The sequence below is a fragment of the Sesamum indicum genome, linkage group LG2 (genome assembly GCF_026168435.1).
Source record: "Sesamum indicum cultivar Baizhima isolate 11 linkage group LG2, ASM2616843v1, whole genome shotgun sequence".
Taxonomy (NCBI): Eukaryota; Viridiplantae; Streptophyta; class Magnoliopsida; order Lamiales; family Pedaliaceae; genus Sesamum; species Sesamum indicum.
The window spans coordinates 20,819,384-20,836,550 of NC_142658.1; the positions used below are offsets into that span (position 1 = coordinate 20,819,384).

At 33.9% G+C, this 17,167-nt stretch overlaps 3 protein-coding genes across 3 annotated transcripts; 1 reads left to right on the forward strand and 2 right to left on the reverse strand.

The window, feature by feature from the left end:
• Positions 1–4,693: 4,693 nt before the first annotated feature.
• On the reverse strand, positions 4,694–6,652 carry LOC105156736 (zinc finger protein CONSTANS-LIKE 16). The gene is made up of 2 exons (XM_020691366.2): positions 5,435–6,652; positions 4,694–5,110 (listed from the first exon to the last, which is right to left on the reverse strand). The coding sequence occupies exons 1-2, from the start codon at positions 6,548–6,550 to the stop codon at positions 4,841–4,843; spliced, it is 1,386 nt and encodes a 461-aa protein (XP_020547025.1). The 5' UTR covers positions 6,551–6,652; the 3' UTR covers positions 4,694–4,840.
• Positions 6,653–10,615: 3,963 nt separating this feature from the next.
• LOC105156387 (protein FLX-like 3) lies at positions 10,616–14,215 on the forward strand. Its single transcript, XM_011072503.3, has 4 exons — positions 10,616–10,772; positions 12,607–13,143; positions 13,510–13,649; positions 13,794–14,215. The coding sequence occupies exons 2-4, from the start codon at positions 12,617–12,619 to the stop codon at positions 13,913–13,915; spliced, it is 789 nt and encodes a 262-aa protein (XP_011070805.2). The 5' UTR covers positions 10,616–10,772; positions 12,607–12,616; the 3' UTR covers positions 13,916–14,215.
• On the reverse strand, positions 14,202–16,451 carry HMT-1 (Homocysteine S-methyltransferase family protein). Its single transcript, XM_011072504.3, has 7 exons — positions 16,076–16,451; positions 15,843–15,899; positions 15,423–15,631; positions 15,075–15,204; positions 14,740–14,943; positions 14,584–14,655; positions 14,202–14,490 (listed from the first exon to the last, which is right to left on the reverse strand). Exons 1-7 carry the CDS (start codon positions 16,253–16,255, stop codon positions 14,347–14,349), a joined length of 996 nt encoding a protein of 331 aa, XP_011070806.1. The 5' UTR covers positions 16,256–16,451; the 3' UTR covers positions 14,202–14,346.
• Positions 16,452–17,167: the final 716 nt, after the last annotated feature.

Consider the following 17,167-nt stretch of genomic DNA (forward strand, 5'->3'; position numbering starts at 1 on the left):
ATTAAGGCATCTTTGATCATTGAAAATAGTACTAATTTTTTATCAGAGGAAGTCCATGTAGCTGAATTCGAAATATTGCTTTCGTCACGTGTTTTTATATTAAAACTTAAAGTCAATTTTGATAGATAGAGTAGAAATAAAATCGAAAGTTGGTTTTAAATATATATATATAACAAAAAATGATTGTCAAAGTAAATAAAAATTAGTTTCTAAGATTGTAGCATTGAGCGAATATGAATTTAAAGACAACAAGTACAAGGATCATGCTGGCCTCTCATTATCTAATTAATTAATATGATCAGTATATGTATCCCAAATTGGAAATAAAAGAATTATCATAAACATTGTATCCACTCAACTACTGCACTTTAATCATTAATCTATTTTGTTATAAAAGAAAAAGTGTCAAAAATACAAAATGATGGTTTTGACATCGTTGTATTATTTTTTCGTGATTCCAAAAGTACTGTTAATTAATAAGATAATTAATTTATTCAATTTTTTAAATTTTATATTAACTTAATTAATCTAATTAATATATTTTATTCTTATTTATAATATATTTTAAAATATAAAATATAAAGGATTATCACAGAGATAAAAAAAAATAATTGAAGGTTTCTTTAATTTAATTTAACGTGTAACTAAAGAGAGTGATTAATTTTAAGGATGTAAAATGTATTTAATCCAATATTTTATTAGAATCCGAATATTTAGAGCATCTTATTTCATTATTACTCAAGTTACGTGGCAGCTTGTATAGTTGTTGGGTTTTTAGCCGCTGGGGCGTAACCTTAGCCCTTCCACTACTACATGATGCTCATTCCTGGGCCTTAACAGAAATAGGACTTTAGAAGTGGGCCTCCAAAGGAACAGTCGCTTTGGAAGGCCCAGCTCTAGACATTAGTCAGGTCCAAAAAATAAAAGGATTACTATAAACAAATATATATTAATTAAGTGACAAATAATAAAAAGATTATTAAAAAAATCAAGTAACAGCACAAAATTTGTTTTCGAAAATATATATTAAATACATGGTAAAGTTTTTATATTGTAGGAGATACAAAAGAAAATTCATGAAAGCATTGATGAAGATAGTTTAGGCTTAAAAAATGGACTAATTAGAGACGTTTATTTATTTTCTTTCATATTTTTTATTCCAGTGAAGGGTACGATAAGGACCTTATAACCTAGGAATTTGAGTGAAGAACTTCCCTATAATTTGCAAGTTTTTGTTCTATACAGGCTTTAGCGGAGTGCTGATTACCAATTTAGGATAGATATTGTATGATATGATTGGTGGTATGGATGGATGTAGGCATAGATATAGCCTTGGAGCTTAGTTAAAAGGTGGTCGAGATTTGATGTATCTGTTTGTTCACTTTTTTTTATTTTTTTTAATGCAATTTACTATTATTTAAAAAGTCATCGATATGAGTTAGTACTGTATGCATTCGAAATTATAGATGGCTTATAAAGATATTTGTAAGTTAATAATTAATATTGGCCTTACACCAATAGAAAAAAAAATATATGATTAAAAATGAATAATTTAATCATAGGAATAAAATCAATAAATATTGAAAATTGGAAATGTCTATACTTTGATGAGTCGTTTTCAGCAGTAAAAAGAGTGAGTGCGTTGACGAGGGTCCATCCAAGAATTTCAGTGTCAGGTGTGATGGGGGCGTGGGCTGTTGCCTTATCTCCAAATCCAAAATGGCCCAGCAAAAAGGGTCCACTTTTGCATGTCAACCACGCACAATCATTACTAAACTCCACCTCTAATATTTAATTGCAGGGCCCACTCTCTCTTTATTTTTTATTACCTATTTGTACATGAAAATCAAAAGTCGGGATACATCATGTATGTTTATTACCATTCAGTTTAGTGATATCGTCCGTGTAAATTTATACTCTCCTATAAAATATCAAACATTAGATTATATATGAAATCATCACAATACAATAATTGACAGTTTACATTAACTTAAATTTATGATATGAAGTATCTTCACAATACCTATATGAATTTTTTGTTTTTACAAAATACCCCTTTTTCTAAAATTATGCAAAAATAACCTCTTGTTGGGAGTTGTGTAATACATGCGTTGTTACTGCAATTTTGGATAGCTTTTTTAATAAAATATTATTTTATTTATAAATTTATAATATTATATACATAACATACTATTTATAATATATATTTAATTAAAATCATTATTTGATTTATATAATTTTTATAATAAAATATATTTAAATTAAAAAAATCAAACCACTCTTTCCCAATTGCTGTTGCCGCCACCACTCGCCGCCGCCCTTTCCCCATCTGCACCCTTCCCCACTCCCATTGCCACCCTTCTATTCCCTCTATTTTAATTATACTAGCAGTCGTTGCATGCGATATACATAATTTTTTTAAATAGAAATCAAAGTAAGCACAAAACTTTTTACTGTAAACAAAATGATCCATCTTGCTATCTCCGGAGCATTATTTCTTCGTAGCAAAACTAAAAAATAATACACATTTCTGATTTTATTGTATGAATTCCTAATAATATAATCTTTTTGGAGTAATTCTCACAATTTTAAATTTATAGCATCGATTCGACCTAAGTGAAATCTAGACTACTGATTACTAATCAAATTTGGACGATACTGCATCAGATCCAACAATTATGAAAAAAGGTATAAATTTATTTATGATTAAAAATATAAAATAGAAAAAAGGCTCACAAGGAGTGTTTTTACTTTATTTTGAAAAAGATAGTGGATAAATTATTTTTTTCATAAAAAAATAAATTACTCATTTTTAATATTCCGTTGTGTAAATTGGATTTAACCCTCTAAAAATGTGTAGTCAATTTGAGGGTCATGAGATTTTAAAGGCATATCAATTACATTGTTAAAGAATGTGTAATACAAATGAGTGTGCATTTTAAATTAAAAATAATAATTATTATTTTAAAAAATTTATTTAAGTTATATAAATTCAAATATTGAGAAACAAAAGAAAGGGAGAGAAGGAAGTTTTTTGAAGATGGAGAAAAGGACGTTATGAAATTTAAAAGTTAAAGTACATGAAAGTTGAAACGGTGGAAAAAGAAGAGGAAAGAAAACACAACTGTAAAATATTTGGTAAAATAGTATTAAAAACTTAAAATTAGAAAAGAAACCAAACAAATTGGAAAACGAAAAGTATAAGACACAAAAAAAAAATAGGCTTGAATGCATGTTTGGTCTCGTAATCTAGGTAGGTAATTATTTGGCTTTTGATCCTTTAATTTTTTTAAATATTCTAGTTCTGTATTTTTTTATTTTTCGTAATTTTAGTCACTTTTTTGTTGGAATTCATCCTTTTTGCTAAAAAAATACATTTGTCTCTTACGTGCATTTTGAAATTGGAGCTTTTGTTTTTATTGGCCAATTCTTGCCAATATTTTTGCCTTTTAACCTTTTTATAATAGTATTTTGGCCCTACATCTCATAAATTTTAGGGATTTCGCTCATTTTTTTACCAAATTTCGCGCTCTCGCTAGTGGGGGTGAACTCCGGAGTACAAAAAAATTAAAATCATGAAAATTAAAAAGATGCAAGACCACCCTAGAATGTTAAAAAACGAAAATGACAAACAACTTAAATTATGGGACAAAAAATGCATTTAATCAAAAAAAGATATTGTTCTTCCTTAATAATACATAGGGTAAAATTCAAATTACCTCCCTGTGCCGAGTCCATCCTGCTATCTGAGTAGGTTTGCAGGTTCTGGCACGGGTTGGAGCTCCGAAAATTCGACTAGCAAGCTGGTCACACGGATCGTGCTTGTTTTGTCTATTTTGTCCTTAAGTGAAGGGGTTTTTTGTCCTTTTTTATTTTTTTTGAAAACCATCTAGAGGTGGGGGAGCTTTTTGGAGTCCCCAGTTCTTCTATATTTAGATGTACAAAAATAGTTATAGCGGGGAGAGCTACCTCCCTAAAATTTCTAGCAAAGCCATGAACAAGGAGTAATACTCCCTTACAGATAGAGCAACATTAAATAAGGAGTATTACTCCATTACAACAAAAGACACGAACATGTACTAGAAAAATTATGACGAGTCAAAAAAAATTATTGTTATCCCATCACATCGTGGATCGCCAAATGAATTTGTATAGAAGAGCTAAGCCAGAATGTATTTAATGAATGAGTAACCTCCAAGGAATTCATTTAGGTACAATCACATAAACATCACAGAAAAGGCTTAGATAGGACAACAAGTATCAGCAAAGAACCAATCAGTAATGAAGTGCCCATAATTTCTTGAAAAATATTTTAACTGAAATTAGAGGTACTAGTACTTCTGATTCTAATAGCAGGGAAGAAGTAAGCGTCAAGTCTAATCAAACCTTTAGAAATACCTATGATATTATCAGAAAATAGAATGGTGGATGTTTATTGAAATGTGCTTGGTTAGAAAAATAATCGACCACTTGATTATCTTCTTTAAAAATGTGTGATATTTTAAACTCAGTTTGGGATAGAAGATTTCTAATTTCTTGTAGCAGATTTTCAAGGTGTCAAAACCCTTGGGGGAGAGACAATGAGTTTGGGACCGATTTTGGAATCCATTAAGGGCTTTTTTGTCCTTTTAGTATGAAATAAGGGTAATCCTCATCAATATGATATTTGCACACTTATGTTAATACAAGGAGATTGCGTTTTTCCACATATATATATATATATATATATATTGATACGATGGCTATGTACATGGCAGCATATATATACGCATTACGTACAGAGTAGTAGTTAAGCCTGACAGTAAACTGCAGTTTACTGTTTCACCCTATTTATTGAGCATTAATTAAAAGAGAAAGCAGCAGCAGCAGCGGCGGCGGCGGCGGCAGGTGGCGCAAAATTTGATCTCTTGACGAACCTCCCTTTCATCCTGGGCCTCTTCTCAGCATTCAATTTCCGAACCTCGTACCTTATTTTCTTGGAAAACAACCTGGTTCGCCGCTTCTCCCTATACCTCGACACCCTCGCTTCTCTCCCTCCATCCGCCATTGCTGCCGCATGCCCGCTCATCCTTCCCATTTCTCCATATACATGCATTGCTCCACTTGTGCCCTGAAATTCATCAAATTACCATCATAATTAATATAGATTCTGCAGTCATGCTTAATTACTAACTCCCAATATTACTTATATATAGTCGCCCTTTACAACACTTCAAGACTGAAAATAGACAATTACACTCTTACCTATATTTGTGCATCTTTGTACAAACTGTAAAGTGTAAACGATTGCACATAGCTGATTGATGCATGTATACGCGCAGTTCGAATCTTTTATTACATAATATTGTTCAATTGGAAACAATATTGATGAGATGTTTAAGTTAACCGAAGTTGAAGAAATTAGTATATTTATGTCAAAATTGGAAAACCATACCAAGCAATGATCAGGCCAGCAGTCACAGGAATCCAAATTGGGGCGTTCGCCGGTTGTCCAGGGAGATTTTTTGTCATCCCAAGCTGACAAAACACCCTCATAATCAAGCCTCAAAAATGTCTTACTGGAATCACCCATTTTACACTCCTGGAAACAACTGTTCCAGCCAATTCTCTCTTCATTTTGGGCTTTAATGTCTTCTTCTTCACATGCAACCGGAGAACCATAGTCGAATTTCAGCTCGAAAGTTTCTCTTCCCATGTCAAATTCCACATCGAGATGATGATTTTCATGACCCATCGCCATTAATTCAGCAACATCTTCATCTTCAACTTTCACCCTTCCGCTCGGCAACAAATTAGAACAGTCGTGCAATTCTTTTCCCTTTTCGTCACAATCAAAAAGTCCCAATTCTTCCATATGGAAAGATTCATCTTCCAGCCCTTTTCCCAGTAAGCTCTCGACATCGGCTGCAAATTCCGCAAGATCCATGTCAGATGGAAGAAATCCTTGCAAATGGTTCATTTCTTGGCTGAAACCATTTGCCGCCGCTTTGGACTCATGCCCGAAACCCCGTTTATTCTCTTCATCATTGATTTGAAAAGTGGTTGTTAAAACCTCCGGTGAATTTGCAGAAGTACATAATTCTGCAACGAAGGGATCGAAGATGGGAACCCTATAAAGAAGCTGCTCCTCGTTCTCTTCATGGGATTGCTCTTCGCTGCAAATTTCAGGCACGAGGTGAAGAGGATGACTAATCCTGTTAATGGGATCCTCAGAGTTGTTGATCAGTTTTCCTGGTTTTTTCTGCCTCGGAGTTCGAGCTTTTCTGGTGAAACCCTGATGCCAAGAGGGCACGGAAATCTGAAGTCCCGCTTTGGACCCGTCGTCAAAAGAACTGATTGATGCTGTTTTGAGACGAACCCTTTCGTGCCGACGGGCCAAAGGGTTCGCGGAGTGGACAGAAGAATCGCAAGATTGGCACAAGAATGCATCATCGGCAGCGCAGTACCAGCGAGCCCTTTTTCGTACGCAGTTATCACAAGCTCTTGCGGATTTTCCGCCGACAGCGTTAGCCAATTTTCTGTCTGAAACCATGGGTTTCAGTTCTTGCATGTGTCTCGTGCTATATCAGGGATGAAATTGGAAGGCTCGGAAAGGCAACTAATTCAAAGAGAAGGTACAAATCCAAAAACTAGTTGGCTTTTCACGTTTATGTATAGAGCAGGTTGACATTAAGTTCAATTATTTGCTCTGGGCATTTAGCCACTGGGCCATAGCATGCACTTTCTGAGTTTTATTTTACTATCTAAAGCTCACCATTAATATTCTCGTCCAGGGGTTAAAACTCTTAAATTCTCTAGTTGAATATTACAAGTTTAAACAAACTAAAATTCATATGTACATTTTATAAAATGACAGTAGTCCACTCATTTTAACTAAATTGAACAATATCTCAATGAATTTCAACACACTAAACATTTGTATCAACTAAATTATCTTAATCCATGTACCAAATTTATTTCAACCTAGCTTTTTGTTCGTATTAAGGAAAAAAAATGTACAAGGCTTTCTTAGATGCACTTTTCTGCAGGGGTGGTTGTTTTGGGACCCACATGGGGCCTTACACCTTCTCTTATTGGCTATGGCAGAAAATTTAATCCTAATTTTTGGCTGTTGATTGGTGGGGAGTCTGATTATGTGATTTCAGTGGGGCCCTCTGGGGTGGGATGAGAAATAGGGCTTTGATCCAATCTTAATTTTTCTCTCTCTCAACAGGTCAGTTTCTTGCTCTAAATTTGAAGTCGACCCTTTTGGTATAGGATTTGTCTCCTTATAATAATACTGTTTGAAGTTCAGACACTGGATCTTGGTCCCCTCTACCACTCCTATTCTTCCAGAAAATAATAGTGGCAGTAAATAAAGGGGTAACAATGTAAATTACCATGTCAAATTTACTACCATCCATGCAAGTCATTGTCTTGTTTACCAATTATACAGAAACAAATCAATATTATTTTTTATTGTGAATAAAATCAATATAAAAAACTTAAATTATTGATTATTGTTAATTAATATTTTCCGCGGTGTCAGTTATAGCCAAAATATTTGTCACGATTTTTAATTATGACTAATGTTTTAATATTGCTTGCAATTAGAAAAACTAATGATTATTGTATATATAACCATAATTAATTAGTATTTTTCGTAACTTTTTACTTTTGACCCCTAATTACTTATAACAAGACTGCATATTTCTCCAAGCTAGTGATGCCTACACAGATTATTGCTAATCTCTCAGTAAAAGTAATTAAGTTTTTTCGAATGTATTTCAATTTCTAGCTATGGTATATTATTAGCCATTTCCTTCTTATACTGCATAGTGTCAGTTGTAAGTTTCACATCGTCCTTTTATGTATACCTTGTCGCTTAGATTTAATTACTGCAGGCTGTGGAAAATTTAGTGCATCCAGTTTGAAAATTCCTATGTATGATGTATGTTTGTACATGTGTTTCTGGGACGTGTTCATTGTAAAATTATTTGATTACTTGAGTAATAAAAGGAAAACAAAAAGAAGTATTTCGATCAATGATGTTTTAATTAAGTGGTTACCACTAAAGTCCCAAAATTATGTTATTAAGAGTGAAGTTTTGTATTTGAGTTTTTGCCAATGTATGGGTATATAATATATATGTTATGTCACTTATTTAATTTTAGTTTTAACAATTCACAAAAATATAATGTAATTAACGGTGTGATCATTGTTTCTTAAAATAAAAAGAAAAAATAAAAAAAATAAAAATATCTATATTGTTATAAGATAAAACTTTTTTTATCATATATACCAATTTTTGAATAGCCAAATTATCCTTTAATTAATTTCTTTCTTTCCAAGAAAAAAAATGATCAAAATCATAATTTTCAATATTTTCTCTCTCATCTTCCATCCCATGTTTCTTTTCTCACAAATTTTCATATGTTTTTATGAAATCAACAATTATAATTTATTTTTCAAAGTCATCTCACACTTTGTTTTGTCATATACTTTTTTATTTCTCATCCCCTCAGAACGATTGTTTTTTTTATAATTTTTTTTTCTCTTCATCTCACAGCGCGATATCTTTTAATATATTCGGGAAAAAACGCGTGCGGTGAAAACTAGTATATACATAAATGTAAAAGGGACATTTGAGCTGTGGTTTATTTACAACTATGTGGCACTGGCAGGAGAGATGGAGACAAGAACAATTTAAAGAAAAGACATTATTGTTTATATATAATAGACATATATAGGAGTTATGATCTGAGTGGATAAATAGGATGTTTGATGTAGAGTCCTCGTCGATTTTATACCTCAACAGCTGGTTTTCTCAGATGAAAAATCTTGGCTTGGTTTTCTGCAGAAATATTCTATCAATGTATGTTACAGTCATGGGCTTGACAATGACTCACTTCTTACACTGCAGCCCCTCCATCTCTCTTACATGCGTTTCTAAGGTTACTATTTTAACTTCAATTTTTTTAATGAAGATAATATATCAATAATTTTACTTGTTCGTAAGCGAAAATGATCTGCTAAATATTATTACCCTGAGAGGTATTATTGATTCATTATGGTAAATCAGGATCAAATGCACAAGACAATAAATGCCCCCAAGGCAAAAATTATGAAATTGGGGAAAAAATCCGAGAATTCTTCAATGGCCGGGTCCGGCTAAACTCAATTCGACTAAATCTGAATTTGGAACTAAAATGTAAGAACAGCAATTTTACGCCATGTGCATGGCGGGATACCTGCTACCAATTGAGTTCGTATTCGTATGGATATCTAGTCCTATAAATGCTTCATCATACAATAATAAGTGAATATATGACATTTTGACTGCTCTTATTGTATTCTCACTCTTTAAACAATTACACAAATTAAATTGAAGCTTAGAGTGTGTTTGATTTGCGGTGAAAAGTGGAAGTATAAGAGAAGTGAAAGTAAAAATGAATATATAAGAGATAATTTGGTGTTTGGTTTAGGGGAAAAGATGAAAGTGAAGGAAAGCTCAATGTATATGAAATCCATTCGGAATCCAATTTTATTTTCGTCCAAAATTGAGCAAAAAAGTAGAAGTACAAGGCCAAAAAGATAAAAAAAAAGTAGAGTTTTTATTTTATTTACTCTAAACCCATATACATCTATATTATATAATTTTTCTCCAATTCATTTTTCAATCTTTCTGATAATACCATACATAATTGCCAAAGAAAAAATAAAAAAAATTATGGAAAAACTACTGCATCAAAGTCAACAATCAAATAAACAATCTTGTTAGTAATTTTTATTTATTTAAACTATGCAGTTTAGAATAAATGAATAATACTCATTTTGATGAATATTTTTATTAATAAAAAATAAGAGTTTTAAATTTTTGATGTATTGCAATTATGTTAGAATAATATTAATTAATTTATTTTTTAATATAAAATAAAGAGAATGATTTTCAGTAAAATTACAAAAAAAATAGTATATTTTTCTTAATCTATTTTTTCCATACCAAACAAAGAAAAGTATTTGAGGTTTACTTTCCTTCCAATCATATCAAACAATTAAAGAAAATTATTATTTTTTCCTCCCCCTCCCCCTTCCACTTCTCTTGTCTTCTCACTTGAACTAAATGAATCCTTAATTGTCGAAGAATTTTTGCTAAGGTCTACCTAACGAGCCCAATTTCTTTTTTTTTTTTTTAGGTGCTTTGTCCTAACTAGAGGGTTAGATCACTATACAAGACCCAACAAACTCAATTCATATCGCATTAATTTTATTATTTATTTTATTTATGATCATATGCTGATTTTTAGATTAAAAAAATAATCTTTCAAATTGATTCTTGGCTTATTCGAAAAGAAATTTTTTTTTTTAAGTATTATATCGTCATTGTGTTTTTCTTTTGCTTGTGACTAATATTTAGATCCAAAAATCCTAAAAATGTCCTGAAACTATACAAAAAAATCATAGGAACGTCCTGAAACTATACAAAAATCTGCAAATGACTGATTATCAGAAATATTTGCAAAAAAAGAGGAAAAAAAGAAAGAAAGATTTGCAAAAACCAAATTTAGCAAGTAGGATTGTGAATTCGATGCCAACTGTAGCCCATGAGTCTGATGGACCGGATCCTAATGTGAATAATCAGAGTGTGAAATCACCGGGGCCCAAAGACAATTGCAACAAATTCTGCCCCCTGCCTGCCGAAGCCGCTTCATATCAGTAATCACTTCCCATCAGTCTAAGACACAGAATATATTCGTTCAAAATCAGAAAATTCACCTAGGTGAATTTTGCAGGTACTATTTCTGTATGCTCTGAAAATCCTTGCTTTATCTGTACAGCTAAATCTCATGTTTATGTATTTGTTCTCTCGAATTAGCTATTTCTCTTTCTGGGTATTTCGTGTATTGCTTTTTCTTGAAATTTTTTCATGTTGATGATGAATTTCGCAATAAAAATTTTTGGGCTCTGGATGTAATCTAAAAGACTGAAATCATTAATTCAAGAATTTGGGTTTTGGTTCTCTTTTTTCATACAAGGAACTTAGAATTGATTGATTTTAATTCTGCTGCGGTGTGCCAAATGAGGAAGTGGCAGTCTTTCTTTGAACCCTATATTGTTTCGTGATAAAAATTTAGCAGTTATGTTCTGGGGCTGACATGATATACACGCCTGTATGTCTGTGATTGTTAGTTTGTATGGTAGCATCGTGCAATTTTGCTCGGAAATCTGTCTCTTGAATTTGGAGAAGAGATCACTTTTATGATTTGAATGGGATCCAGAGTGGGTTGTATTTGTTATTAGTAGTGAAAAGTTTTTGTTGGAGTTTGGGTTTTTCTTTCCATTCTTTATCTTAATAGTTGATATATGGTGATAGATTGTGAACAAGCACTGTTAAATTCTGAAGGATTCTCAGATTGGCATCATAAGTATTTTATATGGGCGTAGGTTTAGAGAATGAAATGTTGAATGGTTAAATTAGCATGAAGGAGACCTAAAAGGGTTCTTGTTGTGTTCGAAGCTATAATTTACCTATTTAGAAATATGAGAAGAAACTAACTTGCTCATGCAACGTACCCCCGCCAAAGTTTAGTTGAAGGATTGGGAAAATGCATGCGTCACTTCTTATATACATTCGTGACACGTGTTAACTAAACGACATTTTCAGGCAGGTAAATATTTGAGTTATATGTATCCTACTCATAAAGCCTTCCCTAAATAGCTAACACTTGCACTTTGAACAAGTTTCCTCTTTTTCTATAGATTTAGTTGCCTTTTGCGTCATTGCCCATCGTCACTCTTAGTCTCTTCCTGTATCTTAAATGTAATCGGAGAATTTGTTTCGTTTATTCTCATTTCCTTGTAAGATGAAATATTACCCTGCAGCATATGGTAACTGGTTGATAGGAATTACTTCTCCTTTTCTCCTTTTGTCAACCTTTTACAGATGGTTCTGTGGATTTTTATTTTTCCATTTTCCACATCTTCTCTCCATTATAATTTGCTCCAACGGATGATTCTTGTTTGTTTACTGTAATGTTTGTTTGCATAAGCTCATGTTGTTACAGTTTCAGCTTTGGGCAACCTTTGATGGAACATTATGTACTGGTCAGTTCTGATTCTGGGACTGACTGTGAATCGAACCGATTCTAGAATTTCTTTTATTAGATGTAAATTATGTCTCTCTCGAATGAAGTACATAAGATCTTGGGAAGTTGTTTCTACCATTTAGCGTAAGCATGAATAAGTTTTCTTGGAAGTTTTATCAATGATTTCATTATTGAAGTTACTGACTGATTAATGTATACTGTCGATGACCCTTATAATATTTAAGTTCTTTAGGAAGCTATTTTAGCAAAACATGACTAGAAGTATTTCTCCACAAAAACTTCATGACTCTTGTGCATTTCTCTGTAAGTGAATGGACCCAGCTAAGTGATCTGCTTCAAGACTAATGTGTGAATAAATGATGGTCATGCAACTATTTTGCATCCAGTATCAGAATAGGAAGATCAAAATTCATCCATCTAATTTGGTGTTTCTTTCACGAAGTCCAATTGCCCTCATCCAGTGTACACTGGAAATACCCCGGGTGTTTGTTTACTGATACTCATATAATGGCTTACACAGGTTCCTAGATATGGCTAGTAGAAATCGGATGCCTCGCCACCCTGATAATTTTCGAGGTGTGCGTGAAGATCCACGTCAAATTCTGCATCGAGGGCCAGTACCCCATCCACCTCATCCTGTGGCACTAGAAGAGGAACTTGACCTCCAACAAAGAGACATTCAGAGGCTTCTTGCTGAGAATAGACAGGTGATCGATGACAATGTGATGCTTCAAAGGGACTTGACCGCTGTGAAAGATGAAATTCATAGATTAAACCAGGTCATTCCTAAACTGCATGCCGACAGGGAGGCACACAGAAGAGAGTTGATTGATAGAGGACTCAAACTAGAGACTGAGCTTCGCTCTGCTGAACCTCTGAGAGCAGATGTTGTCCAATTAAGGACTGAAGCACAGAAATTAAGTGCACAGAGGCAGGAATTATCTTCCCAGGTCCAAACTCTCACAAAGGATATCAATCGACTGCAAACCGAGAATAAGCAAGTAGCTGCCATGAAGGCTGACATTGATAAGATGCGCAAAGAGCTGGTTGATGCTAGGTATGAAGTAGATCTTTCTATTGATTGATGATATTCAAGCTTCTGTAGACACATGGAAATCTTACAGGAATCTGAAGAACCAAGGACAGAAACAAAAACAAAGGAAAAATGTTCTCCTCCTTTTAATCTTTCCAGGCATCCTGCTAATGTCCTTGCATTTATGGAATAGTTAATAATCTAGTCAGCATGTCTACACCTCTACTGAGTGTTTGGGAACTTTCACCAGAAAAAATTTATTGTTAATGTCATCCAGCATGATGCTCTCTTTAGAGTACCAATAGCACAATAAAAAATAGGACTGATCAGCTGGTCAACTCTTTTTGTTTCTGATTAAGTGTGTTGCTGTTGCACCTGTGTGGCATTCAGGAGAGTATATGAATATGAGAAGAAAGGAAACGAAGAGTTGCTGGAACAAAATCGAGCAATGGAGAAGAACCTTATCGCCATGGCTCGAGAAATAGAGAAGCTACGTGCAGACCAAGCAAGTGCCGAGAGGAGGGCAAGGGGTAATGATTTTCTCATACGCCCACAACAGCACTTCCCTACACAAACACACACACAGAAATTCCACACTCACACATATATGAACTAGGTTTACCATTATTTACTTAACAACCGTGTTCCACTGAGGTAGCGTGACATCTACGCAGGTGTTGGAGGATATGGAATGCTTAATGGAAGCCCAGAAACAAGATATCCAGGCCCATATGGTGATGTATATGGAGCTGGCCCTTGGGGATCATATGATAAACGTGGTCCTCCACGACGTTAATCAACGGTAGTGAAGCACCATTGCTAAATGGAAGCCCAGAAACAAGATATCCACCTCCATATTATGATGTATCTGGAGCTGGCCCTTGGGGATCATATGATAAACGTGGTTCTCCACAACTTTAATCTATGGTAGTGAAGCACCATCACTCACATCTCTTTGAATGTAGGAAAAAATGATCAGTGTGTCTTTCCCATTATCTTACATTACTTGATCAGCTTGTACTTTTATGTATTCTCTATGTCACACCTGAATGTTTCCTTTCTCTTTGAAGAAGAAATTAATCTTGTGAATCCAAAATGAAGCTGAATACTTGTAAATTCGGTAGGACAGCCAATATTTGAGCCTGTTCTTTGTGAGGGAATAAATACATAATACAGACCAAAAATACAGAGTAAGTCAATTATGTCGACTAGTCCTATTTCTAACTATCAGCTTCTCTCCTTCAAAATTTTAGAAATTGATCGGATAGTAGAAGGTGTTGTCCGACAGCAGCCTCCAATGAGTTTTGCTCCGGCATCCCTCCATTTTGTGGCAAATAACTCAAACTTCTCGTCATCAAAACATTTTGACGGCTGAAAACACAATTTCAGAAAGTGGTTTTAGTTGAGAGTGCCAAATTGAAACTTTTCAAGAACAATAGAAGAGGTTATATAGGTTGAACTCACCAGCCATCTCTTAGCAATCCCATCCCATGTCTCACCACTGTTGGGATAGACAACAATCGCCATAGCAGTCAGCTGCAGGTACATGTTTCATACATTCCGGTTGATGAAATAATCCGACAATGTTTTTGATACATTAACTTTAGATCGAAAGTTTACCTCTTTGAATCTCTGTATAAGGCTTAGGACAAAATGAGGTGGTGCACAATTTATCCCAACAGCGCAAACCTTACTGCTCTTGTTGATTATGTCAAGACAGTCCTCAAACCTTTCTCCTGAGGGTGCATTTTCACCATCCACTGAACTGAAACATATCCAAGAAGGAATCTCGACATTTTCTTCATCAAGTAACTCCACACAAGCCTGTCAATCATGATGGTCGATATTTGCAAACAATAAGATGGAAGAAACACGAAGTTTATAGAATACGATGAAACGAAACTGAAAGTAATTTAAGCCTTGATATCAAGAAACTGACGGATACACATATGTACCTGAGCTTCTAGTTTGTTAGGAATGGTCTCAAAAGCAAGCAAATCCGGCCTGGCTTCAACAAGAACTTGCAGCCTGCGCCGGTGGAAATCCTTTAATTTCTCCAGAGTTACAGTCGGACCATAGTTCCCGCTGCAAGAAAGGGGTTACGATAATCAGTGACACAAACAACACTCCACTGACTGAAAAACAAGAGATGACAATCGATATCTAATGCCTCTGAATCCACCAAGTGAATCTTGAGATTAGGTTATGAATAACTTGAAAAAAAATTATGTCTTTCGTCAAGAGAGAAAAATTACAAATTTCGCTATTGCCAATTTCAAGAACTAGCTCAACATTGTACTCACCTGTACTCTGAACCATCTGCAAGATATGCACCGTAGCTTCCAATGGAGGCAGCAACCAGAGCCCTGTTGTAATTATGTTCTGCAGGCTTCCTCTTAACTGAAGCCCAAAACTTATCACGGGCTTCGGTAGCAATTCTTACACTTGTTTTAAGCAACGACTCTGCTTCTTCCGTGGACAATCCCCGGGATAAGAATCCAGGTATAGTTGCCTACTCAATGGAGATGAAAACAGATGAGAAGGCAAAAAGACTACATGTATGTGCTAGTTTCCACTTTCCAGGCTTCAAGAAAGTGTCATCAGATCATTACATTCAGGATAATATTCAACATTAAATCCAGACACTTGACAAGCATTCTAGACAATGTCTTGACATGTGTCTTAGCATAAAGTATAATGTGAAAAAATGAATGCGTTTAGACCTGATAGGATGAAGTTACTAGAACATCTGCACCTGCTTCCAGGTACTCCAAATGAACCTGCATTCATCCATGTTAACAATCTTGAAAAACAAGGGACATGAAACTAGGAAAACCAGGCACCAAGTCCATCCAAACCTGATCGACCAACAAGGATTTAAGGTTTTCTAATTTGGTAGGACATACAGGAATCAGAACAATAATGTATGCTTGTATTGTATGTATAAGCAGCATACCCTTGTGATGAGATGAGGATCTTTAATAAGGCAAAGGGCGCTCCACAGTGGATCATTAATGGAGGCGCCGTGCTTCTCCAGCTGGGTGGCGAAACCACCATCCAAGACGGCGCAACCGCCGGCCTTCTCTATCAGATCCTCCAATACTTTTCCCTTTGCATTTCCTCTCTCTCTTCCCATCTCTCTCTCTCTCTTTCTCTCTCTCCCCCTCGTAAACAACAAAATGCTGAGCTAAGTTGCAGCGTGGGGTTATGGTTATGGAGTTGACGAATGCGAATTTTCTTGAATTTGAGGTATAATAAATATATAGAGCCTAAGCTGGACTGGACTACGCCTACGCCTGTGAGAGTGAATGAATGACGAACGCGGACGGCTACATGTTTTCTGGTACGTACTTGGCCTCCACTTAGACTTTTTTTTTTTTTATATATAACAAGATTTTTTTTAATAATTATAAATACTTACTTATTATTTAAAAAATTATAAAATACATTCTAAAATTAATTATTACACAATAAATACTTCATCGTGTGAATTTTTTACAATTATTTGTAATTTTGACAATCTTATAAAACTCTTTTTTAATTTACTCTTATTTTTTTTTCTTTATTTTCTTAAATTCTGGTCCGAGTACTTTTCACCTACCTTCAAATTTGTATTTCTATATTAATTATTATTGACTTTCAAATTTATATTTATTTATTAATTATCATTTACCTTGTTTTCATCTCTCTTAATTATAGTAAGAAATATTGTTGTTATGATTATTTACTGGGATGGATTTTACAAATCGATATGTGAAGATAATTTTAAAAAGATAGAAAATAGTCCTCTATACTTTATTTCTTTTTGGGATACAATTAAACTATCTCATGTGTTTAGGGATTTAAAAAAACAATTAACATAATGTTGGTTAACTGCTAAATATATACTAAATTGGATATAATTTTTATTTCAAAATATAGAATTAAATTTTTTATGGTATTTAATGTGTATTACGTAATTTTAATTTAACACGTCAATACTAAACAAAATAAAAAATCCAATACATTTAATTCTTGTGTAAGTCGGTGGGAAATAAAATATTTGGCA